The sequence below is a fragment of the Dromiciops gliroides genome, chromosome 6 (assembly GCF_019393635.1).
Source record: "Dromiciops gliroides isolate mDroGli1 chromosome 6, mDroGli1.pri, whole genome shotgun sequence".
Lineage (NCBI taxonomy): Eukaryota > Metazoa > Chordata > Mammalia > Microbiotheria > Microbiotheriidae > Dromiciops > Dromiciops gliroides.
The window spans coordinates 4,990,356-5,013,243 of NC_057866.1; the positions used below are offsets into that span (position 1 = coordinate 4,990,356).

General features: G+C 45.4%; 1 protein-coding gene across 4 annotated transcripts in view; it reads left to right on the plus strand.

Annotated features, from left to right (window-relative positions):
* The window catches only part of SHANK2 (SH3 and multiple ankyrin repeat domains 2), a 692,308-nt gene that overhangs the window by 637,345 nt on the left and 32,075 nt on the right, over positions 1-22,888 (plus strand). For 2 of the 4 annotated variants that reach the window (XM_043971952.1, XM_043971954.1), the window contains 3 exons: positions 44-52; positions 7,400-7,420; positions 22,237-22,367. In XM_043971952.1, coding sequence (XP_043827887.1) covers positions 44-52; positions 7,400-7,420; positions 22,237-22,367 — 161 coding nt within the window. Of the gene's footprint in view, positions 1-43; positions 53-7,399; positions 7,421-21,928; positions 21,989-22,236; positions 22,368-22,888 lie in introns of all 4 variants that reach the window. The other 2 variants (XM_043971951.1, XM_043971953.1) reach the window with 2 other exon arrangements.

A 22,888-nucleotide genomic window follows, 5' to 3' on the forward strand; every position in this document is an offset into this window, starting at 1 on the left:
TATCTAATATTGTTTTGTTTTGAATTTTTGGGCCTCTCACTAGTGGACAAAGGTAAGTGGCCAGGTGGGAAATATTAAGGTCCTTTTGCTCAACTTAGCTTTCAGTAGATACCACTGAGGAGTTATCCCAGCAATGTGAAAATATGTAGGTGAATAGACAGATAGACAGGCAGACAGGCAGATAGGCAGAGACAGATAGATGATAGGATAGATAGATAGATAGATAGATAGATAGATAGATAGATAGATAGATAGATAGATAGATAGATAGATAGATAGATAGATAGATAGATAGGCAGGCAGACAGACAAGCAGGCAGACAGACAGAAAGAGGGAGAGAAAGAGAGCCAACTGTGTATAAATGGATATGTATATAATTCCCAATCATTCTACTATTGAAATAGACCCATTTTGAAGAATGAAATTATCACTAAGGTCAGTACTCTCTCCAATGTCCTTTTGAGGGATGGAGCTGAGAGGATTCTGACTCTACTGAGCCTGGGCAGCTTAAATAATGCAGTTTCTCTTTTGCTGATGGCCACATAGGAAGCAGCCCCTGCTGCCCATATGGGACACGTGTCCCCACTGCTCTCTGTACTTGTCCATGTGGAGAAGCATGGAGGGGAGCTGCTCAGGCAAACAGGGCTGGGCTAGCCCTTCTACCTGGTTCTAGACATGTTTGCCATCCCTGCCCCACTTATCATCTTGGGCTCTCAGGGTTGGGTTTCACGTTCTACCCTACAGGAGAAGCCATGGGAAAGATGGCAGCCCTTAGTCTTAAAGAAAATGTCAGTGGCCTGGCGAGGTTGGCTTGGTTTGAAGCTTGATGTCCAAATCCCCATTAGTGGAAATCCAAAGAAAAGCCTAGTGTTCCTGGCACTGGGAGCAAGGGTTGATGGGGACAGGAAGAATAATCCCTCCCAGAGACCAGCAGCCGCAGGCTTGAGACTAGGAACAAGCATCGTGGTGCCACTCTGGCCATAGCCTTGTGGCTTGGGAGTTGGTTTGTTGTGTTTCTCTCCATCTTGGCCTTAAGCTAAAGCCATTTTTATCACCCTCTCAATCAGAAATGAGAGAGTCACTCTGAACCCTTTCCCCCCATTTGACTTTAGAAAGCAGCTCTGTTTTCTAGAAAACCCTAGACAAGAGCCATAAGTCCTTAGGGTTCTTCTAGTTTTGTCCCACACACTCCATATCCCTAGGTCACAGCCTCCAAGTATCCTGTTTGCCCTGTCCTGCATATGCTTTCACTTGTCTATGCAGCCCCCAGAATTGAACCCTGTGCTGTATACAGCTTGGTTCTGGGCACTTGCTTTTTTTCAACCCAAGTGTAAAACTTTACAAGAATCCTTCTTAATTAATGTTACTTAATTTGGTCCATCATTTTAGCCTGTTGTGATCTTTTGGGATCCTCATTTTGTCACTGAATATGATAGGTGTATCTCACAGTCTTGTGTCATCTAGAGATTGGACAAGGATATCCTTGTCATTGGTAGACAAAGCACAGAAGAGTGGCCAATAAAAGACCCAAGGAGAGATCCCTGGGGCACCCCACTAGAAACCTCCTTCCAAGTTGATATCAAACCATTGATAGTTCCTCTTGGCATCTAGTCATTCAGCAAGCTCTGAACCCACCAAAATGGAACTATCATCTCACCAACATCTTGTCCACAAGGCCAGCATGATAGACACTTCCCAGAAATCTAAGCATACCATGCCTATGTCATTCCCCCAGTCTACGAATCAAGCAACCCTTTCTCAAACGTTTTTCATCATCACTTATCTCTAAATATTCCCAAACCGTAAAAGAGTCTGTTCTTCTGCTGATTTGTGTCATAGTTTTGCCAGGAATAGAGATGAATAGAAGTTAAGGTCACTGGGGTCAGGTTTGAAGTCTTTACCCTCTTCTGTGATTTTTTTAATTGGGACAATATTTGCCCTTCTCCAAATCTGTGGTACCCACCCCATTCAGCAAGACCTCCCAATTACCCACAGTGCCTTCACCATCACATCTACCGAATCTTTCAAGACTTGGGTTATCTAGTATGACTTATACTCATAAGAACAGCTAGATGCTCTCTTGCCATATTATTAACCATCTTGGGTAACCATAATCACCCTGTCCATTCAATTTTTCATTCCCCTTGATCAAGAAAAAGAAAAGAAAAATGAAAGATGAGTAGGTCGTTCATCTCACCTATTCATTCTTGTCTTCCTATCCTGCCTGAGCTAACATTTCCATAGCACTTACTATATGCTAGGCACTGGGCTAAGCATTTTACAAATATTATCTCATTGTATCCTCACAACCACACAGGAAGGTAGGTGCTATTTATTCCCACTTTACAAATGAAAAAACTGAGGCAAACAGAAATGAAGTGACTTGCCCAGGGTCATACAGCTATTAAGTGTCTGAGGCTGAATTTGAACTCAGGTCTTCCTGACTCTAGGCCTGATCCTCTATCCACTACGTGTCCTTGACCTTCATCTCCAGCTGTGGCTCATGCTCATTTCCTGTTACTGGCACTCCATTTACTGTGTTGTGCTGCTACTTTGGATTCCTCATCTTTTCCTTTTCCTTGTTTCCATCTTCTATATGTGCCTTTTTAAAATCCCAACTGGTCAAGGAGTTCCTTGTGTAGCCACATTTGTCTCTGTTGGCAGCTCCCCTTTTTTGCTTTTCAGTGGAATGATTTATCCTTATGTTTTATGGATTTCATTCTTGAAAGCTTCTTAGTCACCCACTTCCCCTCTAAAACATTAAGCCATTGTTCCCTTCCTATTCTTTCTCTGAAAATCTTGAACCACATTCTTCCCAAATCTAAGGATTATATGTGACTAACTACACTGAGCTTTCCTTCTCTCCCTGACCACCATGAATCCTGTGAGGAGTGGTCACCTGCCGCACTGGTTAATGCTTTTTCTTCAGTCAGTAAGTCAGTCAACTAAAAATTATTAATCACCTACTATGTTCCAAGAACTAGTGCTAGCACTAGGAATACAAAAAGAGGCAAAAGACAGTCCCTGCCCTCAAGGCACTTACAGTCTAATGGGAGAGATGACAAGCAAACAAATATATACAAACAAGCTATAGATGTAACTTCTCATTGGTCAGCATCATGCCCAGAGCAGCAGTTTCCTACCTTACTTCCTCTACCTTTTAAATGCACAAATGATCATTTAGACAAGTTATATATTGATTACTGCCCCTGCCTTTGTCAGAGAGAAAATTATAGCAGGGTGCAAACAGCTGAGGTCTCTCCCCCTCTGACTCCATCACCGTACTCTTCTCCTCCCAGGCTGTTTGTGATCTATTTCCTGGATGCCCCATCTGATTTCTCCTGGTGTCCTCAAGGTCTGTTATATACCACCACCGCAGAGGAGTATGAGCATCTCCCTCCTTACCTCCACCCTCAGTGGGTCTCCACCAGAATTCCCCTCCAGGTTCCCCCATTTCCCCCCATGCGCATATCTACTTAACATATAGGACCACTACACTACCTCTGTTATCTGTTCTGTTGGGTCTCAAGCCAAACCTCAGTGATACCTATGAGATCAAATTAATGCATCTGGACAAAGATGGGCATTTTTGTTGCTATCTTTTTTAATATTGTTCCCCATGAATTACTGGTTCTCTTTTCTGCTAACCTTTATTCTATGCCACAGCTGCATTCTTTATCATACCAGGCTTTTGATCTATATGGGAAGCTTTTCCCCTCTCTCCCTTTTCAAGCATTCTTGATCAGACTCACAAGAATTCCAAGGAAATGTAAACATATATATGCAAATGATACATATTTATGTATTTTATATATACACATATAGAGCATGTCCCAAAAGTCTTAGTACAGTTTTAAGCTATTAAAAGTATATTTTTTAAAATAAAATAATAATAAAAAATTCCCCCCAAAAGTAAATATAACACACACACACACACACACACACATTTACATACCACTTATATATGGCTCTTGTAAGATACATTTCATCCCTGGATCCCTGACCTAAAAGCCCATCATTCCTATATTTTAAACTGAGATCCAGAAATGCATTTCCCATTCTCAGATCCCACTTTCTAAATCATTCTCAATCAGCTGGGATCTTTGTGGATCTGCCTTTCTTCTTTGAATCTCCTATTTCCAATTGACAGATGTGACAGAACACCACAGGTACCCCTGAGGGTGTCTGGTTTTTTCTTAGGATATTATTACCCAAAGCGGGCCTGAGTTCCTTCCTTCCTTCTGAGTGCCATCCTGTCTTGAGGGAATATGAACCTGTCTTTGTTAGTACCTAGTAGAAAAAACACTATATTTGGAGGAAAAGGACCTTGTTTCCAATCTCAGCTCTAGTATGTTTTGCCTGTGTTACCTTGGCCAAGACAGGTCAAATTAACAAGTATTTATTAAGTCCCTACTGTGTGCCAAGCACTCTGCTAAATGTTGAGGATACAAACAAAGGTTAACAAAGTCTCTGATGTCAAGGAACTCCCAGTCTAATGGAGGAGATACCCTGTTGGCAATAATGTCCAAACATGATAAATTGAAGCTAATCTCAAGAGGGAAGGGACTAATATTAAGGAATACAAGGAAAAGAATCTATGAGAAAGATGTTAGGAAGGTCAAATTGGCAGGTCTGGGCAACAGATTAGATATGGAGTATGGAGGAGAATGAGAGAGGGTGAGGCATCAAGGACGACACCGAGTTTTTGAGCCTGAGTGACTAGGAGGGTAGTGACACCCAAAATAGTAGTAGAGAAGTTAGGAAGAGGAAAGCATTTGGAAGAGAAGATAATGAGTTTGATTTTAGACATATTGAGTTTAAAATGTCTCTGAGTCATCCAGTTTAAGATGCCCAGTAGGCAGTTGGTCAATGCAAGGTTGGATATCATGAAAGAGGTTATGGATATGGATATGGAGATTTGAGAATCATCTACAAAGACCTAGTCATTGAATCCAAGGGAGTGATGAGCTAAATAGTATGAAAGGATGTGTTATTTAAATTATTGTGGGACTAGGCTGGGTTTTCTAAAATATTGCTACTTATAACTTAATGGCTATTGCACCAGTTTTGGCAGTAAGCATTTATTATTAATTAATATCACACATTAATAAGTTGACCTCATGTCTTCCTGACTTCCCCACTAGTCTCAGGCTTATGGGTCTAAAAATTACATACCCAGCATGGAAAATAAAAGAGAGTCCTGGGAAGAAGAGACAAGGGACAAGAGACGGACCCTGGTGTGCCCAGGGATTTTATCCTCTTTTTGGTAGAGGTGGGTCACCACACATTGATCTAAGCTAATTGGTAGCATCATTCAGCTCCTTTGATGGACATGACTTGTGGGGTGGTCTAGAGATCAAATTCCAACCATCTAGGTGTGCTTCTTCCCCTAGCTAATCAGAAGGATCACTCTGCATTCCTTTTGTTAAGTTGAAGGCTCATGTCAGGCTGGTTTCTGGTGAGGGTGAGAGAGCAGCTAACACTAACACGTCTGGGTTTCTCCTAGAAAGTCATTATATTAATAATTATTTTCTCACAAGAAGAAGAGTGTAGAGCAGGGATCAGTAAACTAAAACCTCAAGGCCAAATCTAGCTGTACCTGGTTGTTGTTGTTGTTGTTTGTTTTGGTTTGGTTTTTGGTTTGTTTGTTTTTTGGCAGGGCAATGGGGGTTAAGTGACTTGCCCAAGGTCACACAGCTAGTAAGTGTCAAGTGTCTGAGGCCAGATTTGAACTCAGGAACTCCTGAATCCAGGGCCGGTGCTTTATCCACTGTGCCACCTAGCCACCCCCTTGGTTGTTGGTTTTTTATGGCTGGTGAACTAGGACTGATTTTTTCCTTATAAAGATAGATAGATAGATAGATAGATAGATAGATAGATAGATAGATAGATAGATAGATAGATAGATAGATAGAGATAGACAGATAGAGATGGAGATAGAGATGGAGATAGAGATAGAGATAGAGATAGAGATAGAGATAGAGATAGAGATAGAGATAGAGATAGAGATAGAGATAGAGATAGAGATAGAGATAGAGATAGAGATAGAGATAGAGATAGAGATAGATACATGCTTTAAAATATAAAAACCATTCTTAACTCATGGTCCCTAAAAAAGCTGATGGAGGTTGGAATTGACCCTTGGGCTCTTGTTTGCCAACCCTTGGTATACAGGGACATCCAAGATGATGGGACATGACCTAGATTAATATCCCACAAAGAAGACTGAGAAGGAGCAGTCAGACAGGGAAGAGGAAGACCCAAGAAAGAACAAAAGAAGAGACTATCTGGTTACAGAAGGGTCAAAAAAGATGGGAATCGAGAAGATTCCATTTGGCAATTACAAGGACACTGGTAACTTTGAATGATCAGTTGAACAATGAGTCAAAAGCCAAACAGCAGAGAGTTAAGAGGAAAGGAAGAGGCAAGGAAGCTTAGGCCTTGGTTGTACACTGAGCCTTCTCAAGAAGTTTAGACACAAAAGGGAAAAGAGAGATGGGATGAAAGATAGCAGGAATGGATGGATCAAGTGAGGGTGTTTTGGAAGGAATGGGATAGAGACATGTTTGTAGGCAGAAGAGAAACAGCCCACAGACAGGGAGAGCTGAAAATAAGTGAGAGTGGAGATGACAGAAGGGGCAATGTGGTGGAGAAGCCAGGATGGAATAGGCCAACTTGAGCATGTGGAAGGCTTTGCCTTGGCTGGCTCTTCATGTGAGATAGGGGTGAAGGAGGATATAGTGGCAGAAGACATTGGAGTGATGTGAGATTGAAGGGACAGGGAGAAGAGACCTCTCAAATAGCTAAGATTTTTTACCTCTTTTTTCCTCTTTTTTTCCTATGTAAAAAGAGGGAATCAGCCTGAATGACTTCAAGGTCCATTCAGGATCTCAATCTTATCATTTAATGCCTATAGAAAGTTGCCATGGTATTTTAAATCTCAGCCCAGCTTGGGCCTCTCAATGGTGGTATTTAGATGACCACCTGGAATTATTCAACTGTAATTGCCCTTTGTAAAGGAGCTGGTGAGCAATGGGTCAAATGAAGGCCTTTCAGTGGTGCCCTGCTTATAGAGATCAGTCACCTGACCCCAAACAAACCTAGGCTCCACTGAGGGTCAGCGCATATGCAAGAATGAAATCCATGAATGAACAAACATCTGAACGAATGGATCTGGTGATCTCTAAGGTCCATCTGAACTCCAATTGGCCACTGTCTAATCTTGAAGATAGAATTTTTCAGAAGTTTCATGTCACCTCCCCAAGTCACAGGGGCCACTGAACTCCAGGAAGCCCATGCAGAGAAGGCTTGCTCTCAGACACCAGCCCTGGGGTAAGCATTTGTTAAGGGGCTTTGCCTTCCAAAGTGATTGACCCTCCATTCCCTTTCTGTTTCCAAGCTTCAGTTCGGAAGAAGAAGGGTAAGGGGAAGCTCAAGCTGTGTGTTGTTGTTGGTGACACTGTCTCCCATCACTCTGTAGCACCAAGTGGCCCCTTGTCCCTGTGGCCGTGTGGTCCTGCTTTGGTGGTCATCTAGTGTCCCATGAGCCTCATTCTTGTTTCTAGCTTGTCTTGCCCATGTGATGGATCACAGCTCCCAGAGCGTGGTTCCATCCTCCAGATGCAGTCCCCCCGCAATCCCTTTCCTCCTTCCTGCCCTTCTTTCTTCCACTGTTCTCTCATCTGTGGCTCTTCCCTCACGTGTTGTGTATTCCTTCCTGGATTCTTTCCTAACTTTCAAATGCAATAATGCCAGTGATGCTTCCTGCTTCAGGTTCAAGACTATCTCTACATAATCAAAAGCTTAAACGGGAGGCATGCTGGGGGCCAGGAATACAGCCCCTCGTCTCATGCTGCTCACAAAATGACAACTTGTGCCCCACTTCTGCCCATCTGGCCCAAATGACACCTTCAGCCTGGGCTCACCACAAGCTCTGGGCTCATATGGACCAGGTTTGATTCTGGGAATCTAATCCCAGAGGCTCTCTGACTCATATCCCAGTCTGGACTTCTCTATGGCTCAGTCTTCCCAAAGAGACTTGATAGAGGACCCTCCCACAAAGGCACTCCACATGCAATGTGGGTGTTGGGGTGATTGTCCTTTGTTCCATGTGCCATAGAAAATGCCTAAGATGCAGAGAGCATCTTAGGACCTTCCCATGAACAAATAAACAAACAAAACATGTTGCGCATTACATAAGTGAGACAGGCAATTCCCCATTCTGGGTATGCCAATGGCTGGTGATTGTTGCCAAGGCAAACCCTACCCCATGTCTGCTGAATGATGCAAAAATGGGAGGGGCAGGATTTCTGAAACTGTGGCCCCCTCTGTTTTTGCATGCTTTGCTATTGACCTTATGCCATTGAAATTTCCCGGCTCCCATCTCATAGAAGAAAATCTCTGGACTTAACCTAGAGTGGAGGATGGGGGGGGGGGACAGAAAGTTGGGAGAGGGCTTGTCCTGAATCTACCCTCTCTCTCACACACACACACTTTCCAGGAAATGGGATGCAAAGTGTCCAAGCCCATTTGCCTTCTCTCTTCTTTCTTTACTTTTCACTAGGATCACTGGTACCCAAAGGTAGTAACCCAAGGTTACTACTCTTCGGTCATGGAGAGGGAGAAATTGATGGTCAGAGTGTTCCTAAAGCAGATCCATCTCCTTACCCAACCCCCCCCCACACACACACCCAGGAGTGTACACTCACATTTTCACACACCCACTGTGCACAGCACAGTCTGGGCTCTCTCCTATCCCATGATGTCCCTTTGTTTCTTGGGTGTCCATTTTTCTTTCCTTTTAGTTAAGATAGTACAGCAGCAAAGGCAAAGGGGAGTTGGTGGCCAGAGGCCCAAGTCAATACTTCACCAAAGAATACCTACATGCTATATTCTGTGGCTCCCTCCTTCCCATTGACCGCCTCTTTGCCATCAGTCTGGCAGGTCACTGGGTGCACCTTCAGAGCTGTTTCCAAGTCAGGGCCGCACCACAGCTCCCCTGATAATGTTCCTAATCTAATGGTAATATTAAGCAAAGTGATTTATGGGACCCAGAACACGGACTGTAATTTTTTTTAATGCATCGCATGGAAAGTCATTTCTGGAGCAAATCATCTTCCCTTAAAAGCCACCATCATCAGTCTGCAGTGTCCTCTCTCAGCAGCCTGACCCCAGTCAGAGGATCAGAGCTTCTTAAGGAAAGGTCCTTAGCAACCATCTGGAGTAACCCAACCAAAAAAGGACCCCCTCTGGTTCATCCCCAGCCAAAAGGATCCGGCCCGATTCAGCCGGGAGGAAATAAGTTGTCGTGCTGGAGCTTATGGAGAAAACGCGGCTCTGGCCCGGAATGTCTTCTCATTTCAGCCACAATACCTTGGATTGGGAGCTGGGGCAGCAGCTTCGAAGGTCATTCCTCCTCCCTGTCCCCCTGAAGAGCAGGAAAAGGCCACGAGTCTTTGTTCCCGCAGCTGTCCAGCCCCAGGGGGGGCCAGGAAGCTCGACCTTGTATCTCTGAGGGCCCTGTCAGAGGGCCATGAAAACCTAAGCTGCAGCACTGCCCACCCGTCCTCCGAGTTTGGGGCACAGCTGATTGGAAGCTCTTTGAGGAAAAGGAGGATTTTGTTTCTGTCTTTGGGTCTCTGGTGCCAAGTAGAGTGCCTGGCCTTTTGGATTGGCTGGGAACTCCAGAGGAGAAGGTCCAAATAGACTACAGGTGGCTAGCAGAGCCGTCGCTCTTGTTAAGACTCCCACATTTTTTAATTGAATTTTAACAGTAACACTTGTGTTCTGGGCAGCAGGGAAGAGACACATGACGAAACATGGTCATCCCTGGAGGGAAGAAGCCGGGGTTTGCTTTTGCATTTAGTTCAGCATAGAAACAAAGGAAATACATGAGTCTGAAAGGGAAGTGCATGGGAAAAGAAGAATCTTTTGTACAGAATGACCCAGGACAGCCATCTCTGCCCCAACCTCGATGGCTCAATGATGACCCACCCGTGTTCTGGAAAAGGTCTCCTCATACCACAGAGAATGGCTTTGCCCCTGGCATCGTCCAGCCCCAGCGAGGCCCGAAGAACAAGCGCCAGAGGCAGAGCACTACACGGATCCCACTGCTCCTGGGGAGTCAGAGCTGCTCTTCTTGTGGCCTAGCCTCCATCCAGGAGCTGTTTACCCACCACGCCGCAATCAAGATCATCCAGCCCAGCTCCCTAATTCCTTTCCTTGCCAGCAGCAAAGCCACCAACAATCCCCTTCCTGACTGCACCGTGATGGCCCGCCCTGAGGTCAACCGAGCAGTCGATGCTTACTAAGCCCCTACTGTGTGCCAGGCACTGTGATAAGCGCAGAAGGTACAAAAAGAAGCAGAAGACAGGCCCTGCTCTCAAAACTAACCAGACATAAAGAGCAGAAAACGGGCAGCAACCCCATCCCTAGTTATGGCCCAAATGACCCTGAGGGTCACCCTGCCTGGACCTGCCTTCAGACCTTTGCCGATCTGCTCACCCCTCCTTTTCCTCGGTGTTCTTTCTCCTGGACCCTTCTTGGGGGCATTTGGGAGTTTGAGGGCATGGGTTCAGTTTGCTATGCTTTATTCCCCCTCTGACCTTCTCCTCCATGGGCCTCAGTTCACTTTCTCCATAAAATGAAGGGAATTGGATCAGGTTGTCCCCAAGGTCCCTTATAACTGTAATGCCTACAGGGGCCTCCAAAGTGGTGAGCCTTGTTTTTCCACATCTTTTTTTTTTAATCTATTTTTTTTGAGGGGCAATGGGGGTTAAGTGACTTGCCCAGGGTCACACAGCCAGTAAGTGTCTAAAGCCGGATTTGAACTCAGGAACTCCTGAATCCAGGGCCGGTGCTTTATTCACTGCGCCACCTAGCTGCCCCCTCTCCACATCTTTTTATCAGTCATTCAATGAGTATTTGTTGAATATTTGTGATGATATGAAAAAACATACCCTTTACACACACACACACACACACACACACACACACACACACACACACACACACACGCACACACACACACACAAATCTGACAAGGCCTCCTCCTGTATTAATTACAAAATACAGAAATAGCTGTCGCCCCGAGCAACAAGCTTTTGTGAGAAGGTCACTAATGCATTATAACCAAGCTCTATTGAAACACCATTCTGCTACTCACCCACCTGCACACTGGATGGTTGGCAGCAATCTAGGCCAGCACCTGAGTCCCAGTGGCATTCGCTCCAGGGGCTGCCAGTCTGCTTACCTCCTCACTTACCACCTGAGAACCTTTGGATGTTCTCTCACCTAACATTGTGTCTTCATGAAGCCAATGACGTTTGGCATCCCCCCCTCCCTGTGAGATCACCAGCCTTCCCAGAAGTATCCCCCTCTCCCCACCATGCAGAGCCTACCTGGTCAGTGTTTATCCTCACGGAGAGAGGAGAAGGTAGCCAGAAATTGCTGTTTTGGCCACTGTGACCAGCTGGCTTTCTGTTGCCTTTGGCATGCTCTCACACACAGATATGAACCACCTGACTAATTAACCTTCCACAAGCCAAGTCCACCTTCAAGCAGGGAGGGGGACTCTGTCAGGGCAGAGTAGAGGGACTGGTTCTCCAAGTGGGAGCTGGACTAGATTGTCCTGGATGGGGCTTCTCCACCTCCAGGTTCCTGTGATTCCAGGTCTCTGATCACATTCTATAGGCTGACTTTGTTGAATTTGTAGGCAGAATTTAAGAAAGTGATTCAAATGCCCCTGCCCTTTGATTCAGAGATGCTACTGCTACACAGACAGAAAGAAAGCTCTGTATGCATCAAATTCTAAACATCTTAACATTTTTTGTAGTAGAAAGAACTGGAAACAAAGTAGTCTCCTAATGCCTGGGAAATAGATAAACAAATTGGGGCACATGACTAGACTAGAACCTTACTGGGCTAGAAAAAAACAAGGAATATGAAGGAGCTGGAGAAGCAGAGAAGACTTCTGTGAACTGATGCAAAGGAAAGTCAACAAGAGCCAAGAGAATAATTTCTACCATAACTACAACAATGGGAATGGAAAAAACAAACCCAAATAGAATGTGAAATCTCTCTCTTTCTCTCTCTCTCTCTCTCTCTCTCTCTCTCTCTCTCTCTCTCTCTCTCTCTCTCTCTCTCTCCCTCCCCCCCTTCCCTCCCCCTTTCTCTCCACCCTCTCTCCCTTTCCCTCCTTCCTTCCCTCCCTCTCTCCTTCTCTCCCTCCCTCCCTCCCTCCCCCCCTCTCCTTTACAGAGAAGCAGGGCTTGTGGATGAGTATCGTGGACACTGTCAGGCCTGGTTGGGATATTGGCTAGTTTAGCTGACCTGCCTTTCTTTCCCTTTTATTTTTGTCTATGAGAGCTAGCTCTCTAAGCAGTTTAGAAGGTAAGGAAGTAATTTGAAGTGAAAGAGCTTTAAAAACAAAAATAATAGCCAAAAAATAACGAAGGAACTGTTGCTTTTCTTTCCTAATGATCTGCGCTTAGAGCAGGAAAGAAGTCAGTTATTGGAAGGTTCAAATTGCAGATCATGTGTGTTCTAACTAAGAGACAGGCCAATTTGCAGCAGCAACTACCTTCCATGTTTCTGATTTCTGAATTGTCAGCACTTGAAGCTTCTTCTATATTTTATTTCCTTCAGAAATACTTGTGTGGAAATTTTGTTCTGTGCCCTTTAACCCTCTGAAGGTGGGGTCTCAGGGGAATCCCAAATCGCACAGCATAGGATTCACCAATCTCGGACTCTGAGAGCTAGAAGGGACTTTGAGGATTTTTTTCCTCCAGCCTTTACCCAAGTCATCTCCTTTAAGATTTTCCCAACAAATGGTCATCTAGCCTGTGTTTGGACACCTCCAGTAACAGCAAACCCACTACCTCCTGAGCAGGCCTATGCCACTGTTGGGTAGATGTGTTTGGGAGTCCTTAGTCTGAACTAAAATCTGATTTTCTCTCTCCTGGAACCACGCTGACATCTAATCTCATATTTGGGAGAGTTTATCCTTCAGATATTTGAAGCTGGCAATCGTCTTACCTCAACAGATGTAGGCCGAGTGATTGGCAATGGCCAACAGATTGGAAAATAGAAATTTCAGGATCATAGAGAATGAATGGGAAAGGCCAACCAATGATCAGAAGCAGTAGTTTGGATAAATCATCCTTAAAAGAGACCATTCCAGATCACAACACCCTAGAAATGGTTTTATCTGCCTGAATGTTAAAGAAGTGGGAGGGGCAGCTAGGTGGCACAGTGGATAAAGCACTGGTCCTGGATTCAGGAGGACCTGAGTTCAAATCCAGCCTCAGACACTTGATGCTTACTAGCTGCGTGACCCTGGGCAAGTCACTTAACCCTCATTGTCCCGCCAAAAAAAAGTAGGGGTTCCAAATATCTCCTACTCTGCCAAATCAAACATTCTGGAGCATCTGGCTTTGTGTTTTAGTAGTGCTTTGGGGGAGCATGTGGATAAGAGTCATACATGACAGGCTGGCATGGAGAGTAACAACAATTATATTAATAATAATATATGTATCATAATATATGATATGGTATATTATTAACATATAATAATATTAGCTATAATAATAGAGCATTAACATTTGCAAAAATAATCTTATGTATTAACTTATTTTGGAACTCCCAGCAACCCTTAATAAATAATAATAGCAAAAAAATAAAATACATAAATAAAATTTTAAAAATAAATAATAATAGCTACCATTTTTATAGAGCTTTGGTGCAGCTAGTTGTTGTAATGGATAGAGTGCTGGGCCTGGAGTCAGGAAGACTCATCTTTCTGAGTTCAAATCTGGCCTCAGTGCTTAAAAGCTGTGTGACCCTGGGCAAGTCACTTAACCTTCAGTTTCCCCATCTGTAAAATGAGCTGGAGAAGAAATGGCCAACCTCTCCAGTATCTTTGCCAAGAAAACCCTAAAATGGGGTCATGAAGTGTCAAACATGACTGAAAATGACTAAACAACATATTGGGCGTGAAGGTTTGCAAAACCATTTCATTTGATTCTGGCAACAACCCTAAGAAGTAGGTGTTATTATTGTCTTTATTTTACAGATGAGGAAACTGAGGCTGAGAGAGTTGGAGTAATTTGCTCAGGGTCACGTAGCTCAAAAGTGTCTGAGGTAGGGTTCAAACCAAGTCTTTCTGACTCCATCTACTCCTCTCTCCACTGTGTACACTGCCTCTTGACTCATATGTTGCCAGTTATGGGTAGAATGTCCACATTGATGAAATCACAGATCCTCTGGAGTATTTTTCCAAAGGCATTCCATCTGCCAGCCAGGCTAGGGTAGGCATAGTGAAAATAGGAGACCAGTCCATCAAAATGCAGGTCCAAGGTTTTGTTGTCTTTCCCCAGAACAAAACCAAGATGCTTTCTTTCCCCTGCTCTGCGGGTGCTTTTTAGGCATGCCTGTATTTAAGATGTTGATGAAAAAGAGCCAACTTTGGCCAGCCATTGAGCTGGGAAGGAAGTGACTGGTGTCCCGATCCTGGCTAGCTTGATGTGGGACTGGGGAGCAGTCATCTTCCCTCGTGTTTAAAATAAGAGTCTGATTAGATGAAGCATTTATTTTTTTAAACATTTTTTTCTGTTGAGAATTTTCTTTTCCAAGATGAAGCATTTATTAAGCACCTACTATGTGCTAGGTATTGTGCTAAGCACTGGAAGTAAAAATACAAACAAAAGGAAAGACTGTCCCTGTCCTCAAGCAACTTCCATTATAATGGAAGAAAACAAAACATCCAAGTGGGGACAAGATCCAGAGAGTTCAGAACTCAGCTGGTCTAGAAGTGGTCATGGTTGGCAGTTCCTCCAATGGAGGCTCCATGGAAGAATTCACCAATCTGAGGAGAAGGAGGATACAGGGGTGGAGGCATCTCCAGCCTAGTGAGAGGTGAGGTATATGCTCCTGCTCTAAGGTCTGTTTAAGAACCATAATATTAACACTCAGTCTGATGAATCTGTGAACTCACTGATACAGACATTCCCTCCATTGAGGCAGATTGAAGCCCATGAAGGCTTGCCCATCCAGTATGACCCTCTCCCATCCTCTTCCTCATAGGAGGAGAATAATGGACATTTACATGGTGCTAAGTTTTACATAAACATGCTTTCACATCCATAACTTCATTTGGTCTTTGGAGTGAGGCATTTGCTGCCAGGAGCGGGGAGCTCACCACCGCCCAGAGCTTCCCAGTCTTCTTGGAGCCAGATCTCTCTGGTGGGGAGAATGTCCATGTTCACGCCTCATACTTTCTGTCACTGCAGCTCAATTTAAATCAGCACATGCTTCTTGAATGCCTACTATGTGTTGGGCACTGTGCTAAGTAAGTGCTAGGGGTAGAAACATGAAATCGAAAATTGAAAGTGTGTTCAAGTCTAGCCCATTGTTCTATCTGCTTCACTGAGCAACCCTTCAACCTTCCTCTGATGGCCCCCTTTGGGCTCATCCCCGGGAGCTCCACAGTAGGTCCTGGAGGAGAAGTCATGGTCACCCTTGAGGCAAACTTGACAATACTCATACAAGACCAAACGTAACCCCCTAGTCCTAATGTAGCCATCATGTTCAGGGGCTTAGACCCTCTGGGTCTTTCTCATGAACATTTAGGACAGTGCCTGGTAAATTTTCAGTGCTTAATAGATGCTGGTAGACTTCACCTAATGGGGCCCTGATGTCCGAGGGCCCTGGTGTGAGTTGCCATTTGCCCCCAGTAACTTTCCAGAGAAAACACAGTGAAAGTTTCTATGTGAGTAGCTCTGGGTTGCCTTCTTTCTTGATGGATTTCCATCCTTTCCTAAGAATTACTTTTAGTGACCAAAAACTTCACTGGGCAGAGGGCTAGAAGCTCTCGTTACCATCCATCTGCAGTCTCTGAATGAGTAGCTAGTTTTATGTTTTAAGCCTAAACAGAGGGGGACAGCTAGGTAGCACAGTGGATAAAGCACTGGCCCCAGATTCAGAAGGACCTGAGTCCAAATCTGACCTCAGATACTTGACACTTACTAGTTGTGTGACCCTGGGCAAGTCACTTAACCTTCATTGCCCTGCAAAAAAAGAAAAGAAAAGAAAAAGAAAAAAAGAAAACCTAAACAGAGACCAGCCTTAGATGGAATGCTGCAGCCTTGGGGGTTTGTAAGGAGACCCCTAGTCTTGTAAATAGGCCATTAAGTGATGGAGGGGTTTAGTGGAATTCCTAAACTGACAGCAAGTATGCCTAGCTTGGGGGGAGGGGGGCGGGGTCCACTTACTCCAGCTGTGCCAATAGCATGGTGAAGGAGCCTCAGTTAACTATTTCCCTCAGAAAACCTGTTATGAAATTGTTTAAGTGCTAGAATGTTCAGGATAGATAGATAAGAGACAGACAGACAGACAACAGAGGATGGGGGCAGGAAACAATCAATGTCCTTATATACTTGAAAAGCTTTCACATGGCAAGAAGGATTGAGTTTCCTCTGGTTGGCTCCAGAGGACAGAACCAGAACCAATGGGTGAAGGATGCAAGGGGAAAGATTTAGGCTCATTGGCAAGAAAACCTCCTAAAGATGATGAGCGCTACCCAAACATGACCTGGGCTGACTTGGGCAGCAATAGACTCCCTCTCTTTGAGCCCAGCCTAGATGGGCACTTCTAGGGTATGTGGGAGGAGAGATTGTGGTTGAGTCAGGTTTGGGCTGTAGACCACCAGCGTCCCTTCTAGTGCCAGCATTCTGCGATGCTATATTCAATTCAGGAAGCATTCATCAGAATTAGGGTTAGATGCTATTTGCCAACATTAGGAACACAACAGTCTCTGCTCCTCAAGGAGTTTAGTCTGGCTATCTGTGAAAATACAATATGTGAAAGTGGATTTTTCTTCTTGCTTTCGCAGTGGGTGCCCAAGGCGCCTAGTGATTTCAGTTCTAATCCAAGCCTTGCCTATGTGAATGTTAGCCCCACCAGCTCCACAGCTCACCACAACATGGGATGCTTACATGCAACAATAGGCTCTAGTTATGAGGAATGAATGATCTGGTTACTGAAGGAACTTTGAAGACAATAAATGCAGGGAGATTCTGCAAGCCAGTGGAATCTTCTGCACCCTCTCCACCAAAGGGTCTTCTCTGCAGCATCAGAAGGAAGTCCTGGCCCTTGCCCTGGTCCTGGCCTCACAGATCCCAGAAAGGGCTGGTTCTCATCACAACCACAAGTTCATGAGTAGCTGCTATTGGCTGCTCCAAGCCCACCATCCATACTTCAATCTTCCTAAGAGCCAGACAAGGGGCTCCAAGAAGCAGCTCCCAAATGCTGGCCTGGGAGGGACTGGCTGGGCTTAACTCCATAGTACCAGGATAGGGCACAGGTACTGCCCAAACAGCCTGCGTAAGAGGCAAGCAGTGACTGTGTCTCCAGCTTTCCTATGACTGCTCCCACAAAAGGAATGTTTGGTGTCTTTGGAGGCTTCCCATGCTTAAGATGCTTCAGGATTCAGGCAGCATGGCCAGTATCCAAATCCTAATGTATGTGCCCAATGATGAAGAGAGGAGAGAACTAGAGAATGGGATGGCCTGGTCCCTGCATGTGGCTTCCCTGCCTATCACAGTGACAGCATCCTCTGCTCCTTAGGATCGGGAAGAAAGAAGGAAGATGATGTCAGTAAGTGTGCACAATAATGCCTGTGCCTCCCTGAGCAGAAATATGCCCCTTTCCCAGGTATGCACTCCCTGGGATAAGCAGCCAAGTGGGCAGATAATGTGGGCATCCCTCAGGGGCAGAACCCTGCTCTGTCCTGGATCCAGCCAGCCCCAAGCTGGTGATCTAGGGAAGGAAGAGACCTGGCAGCCTCCAAGGGGTCAGTATCATGGGCCAAAGTCTTCCAACTCCGGACTGACCCCAGGAAAGCTTTGCTTCACTTGGTAGCCTGAGTGGAGCACCAAGGGAAAGAGCCCAAGGTCAGAAGGCAGAAGCCCAAGGTTTCAGCCACAGTTCTGCTCTTATCCTCTATGGAACTGCAAATTATTTCCCCAGTTGAATCCTCAGTTTCCTCATCTAGAAAATGGGTGCTACAGTAGTACTACCAATGTCAAAGGGTTTATAATGTGAGCAGCTGGTATGACAGGACATGGCATGAACTTTGTGGGCAGGAGCCCTGGCCCATCACTGTCCTAAGCACTTGGGAATTAGGAGTCTTGAAAGCCATTCACTCCTTGGAGCAACTTCTGGGAAAATCAGTGGTGGGGCAGCAGGGAAAACTGGAGATAGATATTTCTTCTCTTGGCCTTGTCTCCTCCTTCCTCCTTACTGCCTGGTCCTCAGTTTGGGGCCCTGGTAACCCCCTAGCCTCCTAGAGATGCCCTTTGCCTTCCTTGATGTTGTTCCCTCCTGACTTCCCTCCTGCCTGTCTGGCCTGCTGAATGGTCCTCTGTGCTACCCCCTAAACATGGAGTTCCCTGGGCCTTTTGTCCTGTTTCTGTCCTGGGCCTTCTCTGTCTGTGGACTTTCTCTCTTGGTCACCTCATCTGCACCCGTGAGTTCAGTTATCATCTTTGTACAGATAATTCTCAGATCCTAGCTAACCCATCCTAATCTCACTCACCAATGCCATTCCCATCACCAACTGTCCACCCAAATGTCCTCTAGGTCCTTCAAAGTCATCATGTCCAAAATGAAACCCACTGTCCTCTTCCCTAAACCTGCCCTTCCTCCAAGTGTCCATATTCCAGGGGAGGGCACCAGCCTCCTTCCAGCCACCCAGCCTGGTTAAATTAGGAGTCAGCTCTGCCTCTTCCCTGTCACATCCCCTGTGGCCAGGCATGGGCCCCTCCAACTTCCCTCACCTCTATCCTCCTCTCTCCAGTCACAAGGCCACCGTCTTTCTCATTGGTCTCCATGTTTCTAGTCTCTCCCCACACTAATACTCCACGGAGCTACCAGAGCCATCTCCCCAAAGTCTGACTATTACTACAAAAAGTACTGCTCTGCCCAGAAACCTTCGTTGTCTCCCTGTTGTCTCTAGGAAAAAATGAAAACTCTTCACCCTGGTATATGAATGCCTCCACAATCTGGCTCCCACTCACCTTCCCAAATATTGCTCTCCCTCATACACTCTACATTCCCAGCTAAACTAGCTTTTCTCCAGACTCAGCGTTCCCTCTGTGACCTTGATGCCATCAAAGGCTCTGTCCTGATTCCCTGCCTAGAATATGTTCCCTCCTCATCTCCTGCCTCCTAGAATGGCTCCTTTCACTGATCTCCGGAGCCATGGCCTCCATGGAATCTTCCCAACTGTCCCCAGTCCTCTTTCTCCCTCCTTAATTTATGGTGTATGTGCCTATTGTGGACTCATTTCCCCTCAGTGGATGTAAGCTTCTTGAGGGCAGGGTCTGCTTTTGTCTTTGTATCCCCAATACCTAGGCCAGTGTCTTGCATAAACTAGTGTTTAGTACCTGCATGCTTTGCAGGGAGATCACCCTGGACTTGGGATCAGGAGATCTGGGGTGTCTGATCATGCCTCTACCGATAGATTGGTGAGTGACTTTGACTACCCCTGACCTCTCTGTGCCTCCATTCTCTTCTCCGTAAAATGGGAAAGTTGGACCTCATGGATGCCTTCGATTGTACTTCTGTGACTCAGTTACCCTCTAATTCAAACAGAGTCTGGCATAGTGAATTGAGTGCTAGAGTCAGAATCAGGAGGCACTGAGTTCGGATGCTTGATAGCATCTACCTACTACTATGGTTGTGAAGATCAGAAAAGATATGAAAAGTGCTTTGTAAGCCTTAGAAGGTTTCTATAAACATGAGCTTGTATCATGACTGTTACTGATGCCCCATTCACTACAGAATTCACCAAGAGCCTGACCCCCTAGCCACACCCAAGTTTGAATGCCATGATGCTCCCCACTTTAAGACACGGGTCTTCAGACTTGCCCAGTGGCTTCTCCAAGTTGGGTCTGTGGAGTCCCTGGCATTGCTTTGGTGCCATTCTGGGTGGCTTTGCCACTTTGAATGCCAGTTTGTTGGGATTTCTGTGTGAGGTGTTTCTTCTGTCCTTGTTGTGTGGGGCCCTATGTCTCAATGTTTTCTCTGTACCAGAGAATGTGATATATGTGGAGTATGTGTGTATGTGTGTGTTAGAGCAATCAGATGTGTCCATGAAATGGTTGTTTCCTGTGACTTTATGACCTCAGCTTCCTCTTCTAGTGGCAACAGGGATTTCTATCTTGCTCTCCATCTTTTCTGGTTTCCTCCACCAGCACATCCCCACCATTGGCGTGGCTATCCAACCAACCAAGGTCCTACATAATAAGCTGCTATTTCTTGGATGGCCACATAGAGCCCAAAGGCAAACCTAGAGGTTTGGCCTGGATTTGGGGCAGGTGAGACTGGAAGCCCTTCAGGGACAAGCACTGTCCCCTCATGACCTGGCCTCCTTGCACCCAGGTCAAGCACATGCCTAACCAGAAGATAAAGGGGACCTGGCTCTCCAATACTTTGCAAGTTGCTCCAAGTCAATTTATGGGAACCCCAGGCTCTGAAACGAAGATACTTGTATAAGTCTCTCCCAAATTCTGTACACATTAGCTTCAACCCCAGCCAGACAGCCCTAATTCCTGAATTACATCATTAAGAAAAGGAGAATTCAGCTAATCCAACTGTGCCCATCAATGAGTCAATAAGTATTCATTCAGCTTCACTATGAGCCAGACATTGTACTAAGCCTCTGGCTCTCAGGATGGAGTTCTCCTCCCAGACAGAAAAGCAGCCTTGGTTTCAAGCCTTCCCACTTCCTTTTCAATAGCTTTGGTGGCTTGTTTGTCTTGAGACAAGTGTGTGTGTGTGTGTGTGTGTGTGTGTGTGTGTGTGTGTGTGTGTCTGTGCGTGTCTGTGTGTGAAAGAAATGTGGATCATCATTCTTCAGTCAGAGAAACAAATGCTTAACCAATGGCCAAGTTGATTACTCACTTGCTTCCACGCCCGAAGAGTAATGATGTTCATTTCTTTCAAAAACACACAGACATGCACACATGTGCATATGCACACACACCAAGATGAATCACCAAGCCCCCTGGATTCTTTTGCAAATAAAAATGGGAAGGGCCAGGAAGGCTTGATTACCTAGCAGGGTCAGAAGATGACTGTCCTGGAGGCAACCAGGAGGAGCTGGGTTGATGTGGTAGGAAGTGTGCTAAATTTGGAGCTGAAGGAACTGGGTTTGAATCCTGACTCTGCTATGTACCATGTGAGTGATCTTGCACAAGTCACTTAAACTCCACTGGGCCTCGGTTTCCTTGGCTGGAAATGAGGTTGATCAAGCTGATTTCTAGGACCCTTTCTAGAACTAAATCTATGACTTTCTGCTTTATTTCAAAGACCTAGAATTGTTCATATTAATTATTTGCCTTATTTCATTACCACATTGCCTGATGATTCGTAGAGCATCTTCCCTGAATGTCTCTTTGCTGTGAATTTAAAAACAAAGCTAAGTTTCACCCAACACCTTCCAGACCCCAGGAATGGAGAGAGAGCTGGTCTCAAAGCCAGAAAGACCTAGGTGTGAGCCCTGACCCATAAGGGCTATGGGACCTTGGGCAAGGCACCTCCCTCTAAGCACTGCAGGCAGCTCTCTGGGACTGTCAGCTGAAAAGCAGGTGCCAGTCAGCAATGCTAACAGCCAAACTCCATACAATGATAAACTTACAAGTCTGGTCAAGCAAAAATCTTCCAGAAATATAGAACAACATTCTTAAATGACCCTCCTGAGTTAAGACCTTTTTATGAGAAGGCAAGAGAGTGTTAACATAAAGACAGTATCCACTCCCACCTGTTGCGGTCACCTGGCTAAAAGGGCCCATGGTGCTGCAACCCTCTCTCCCATTCTCTGTCAGACTGAGGGCCCCATGCTAAAGGTTTTCTTTCCATTTCTGTATAGATTTTCATCCTTCACATTTTGAAGGTTTGAAGAAGAGGATGGTTTTTCGAGTGACCCTAAGTAAACTTGGGCTGCATGCAGGCTTAGCGCTCCCAGCATGCATGTCTGGCAGCAGCAGTAGACCACCATTGGCTTGCACCCCCACCCTGGTGCTGATCTCTTGCCTTGATAAAATGCGAAAGACATACTTTGGCATTTGGATGACTCAGTCTCTCCCTCAATCTTATGAGACTTGAGGTCCTATTTATGGGGGTGGGGTGGGACTCAATCAACTTTATTCATTTATAGTGACATTTTCTCTGTTGCAGATAAAGTTGATGAAGTTGTACCAGCTACCAAGCCATCAAGGACGGCAGAAAATGTGACTGTGGAGTCAAGAGTGGCAACCATCAAGCAGCGACCCACCAGCAGGTGCTTCCCCTCTGTGGCAGACATGAATGTGAGTGTTACAGCTACCTGGGGGGGGGGGAGGAGGGGAAGGAAGAGGGAGGAGTCCTGCCAGCAGTGTTGAAGCCCATTAGAAATTTAATTGATGCACACTGGGTCCAAAGGCCATGCAGCAAGTTGTGTTTGTTTGTTTGTGTTTGGGCTCATACACCACTGGAATCTCCAGAAAGGAAACCAACAGACCTGGAGTTTTTTTCAGTCCATCCATTTATTAGCTGTATGACTTTGGGCAAGTCAATCAGATGCTCTGAACTTCGGTTTTCTCAACATGATGAAAATAATACCCAGAAGACCCACATGCAAAGTAGATGCCAATCTGCATTGGTGAAAGCAAATCCCCCTCCACTGGGGAAATCACAAATCTGGCCATGCAAAAAATCTTGTAGAAAGAGAGAGTGGTGCTTTCTAATGGACCTCCTGAGTTAAGACCTTTTGATGAGAAAGCAGATTGGCATGATCAAAGGAGGTGTTTCAATGCCATGAAAATCCTTGCCAGGTGCTGTCCCAGGTATT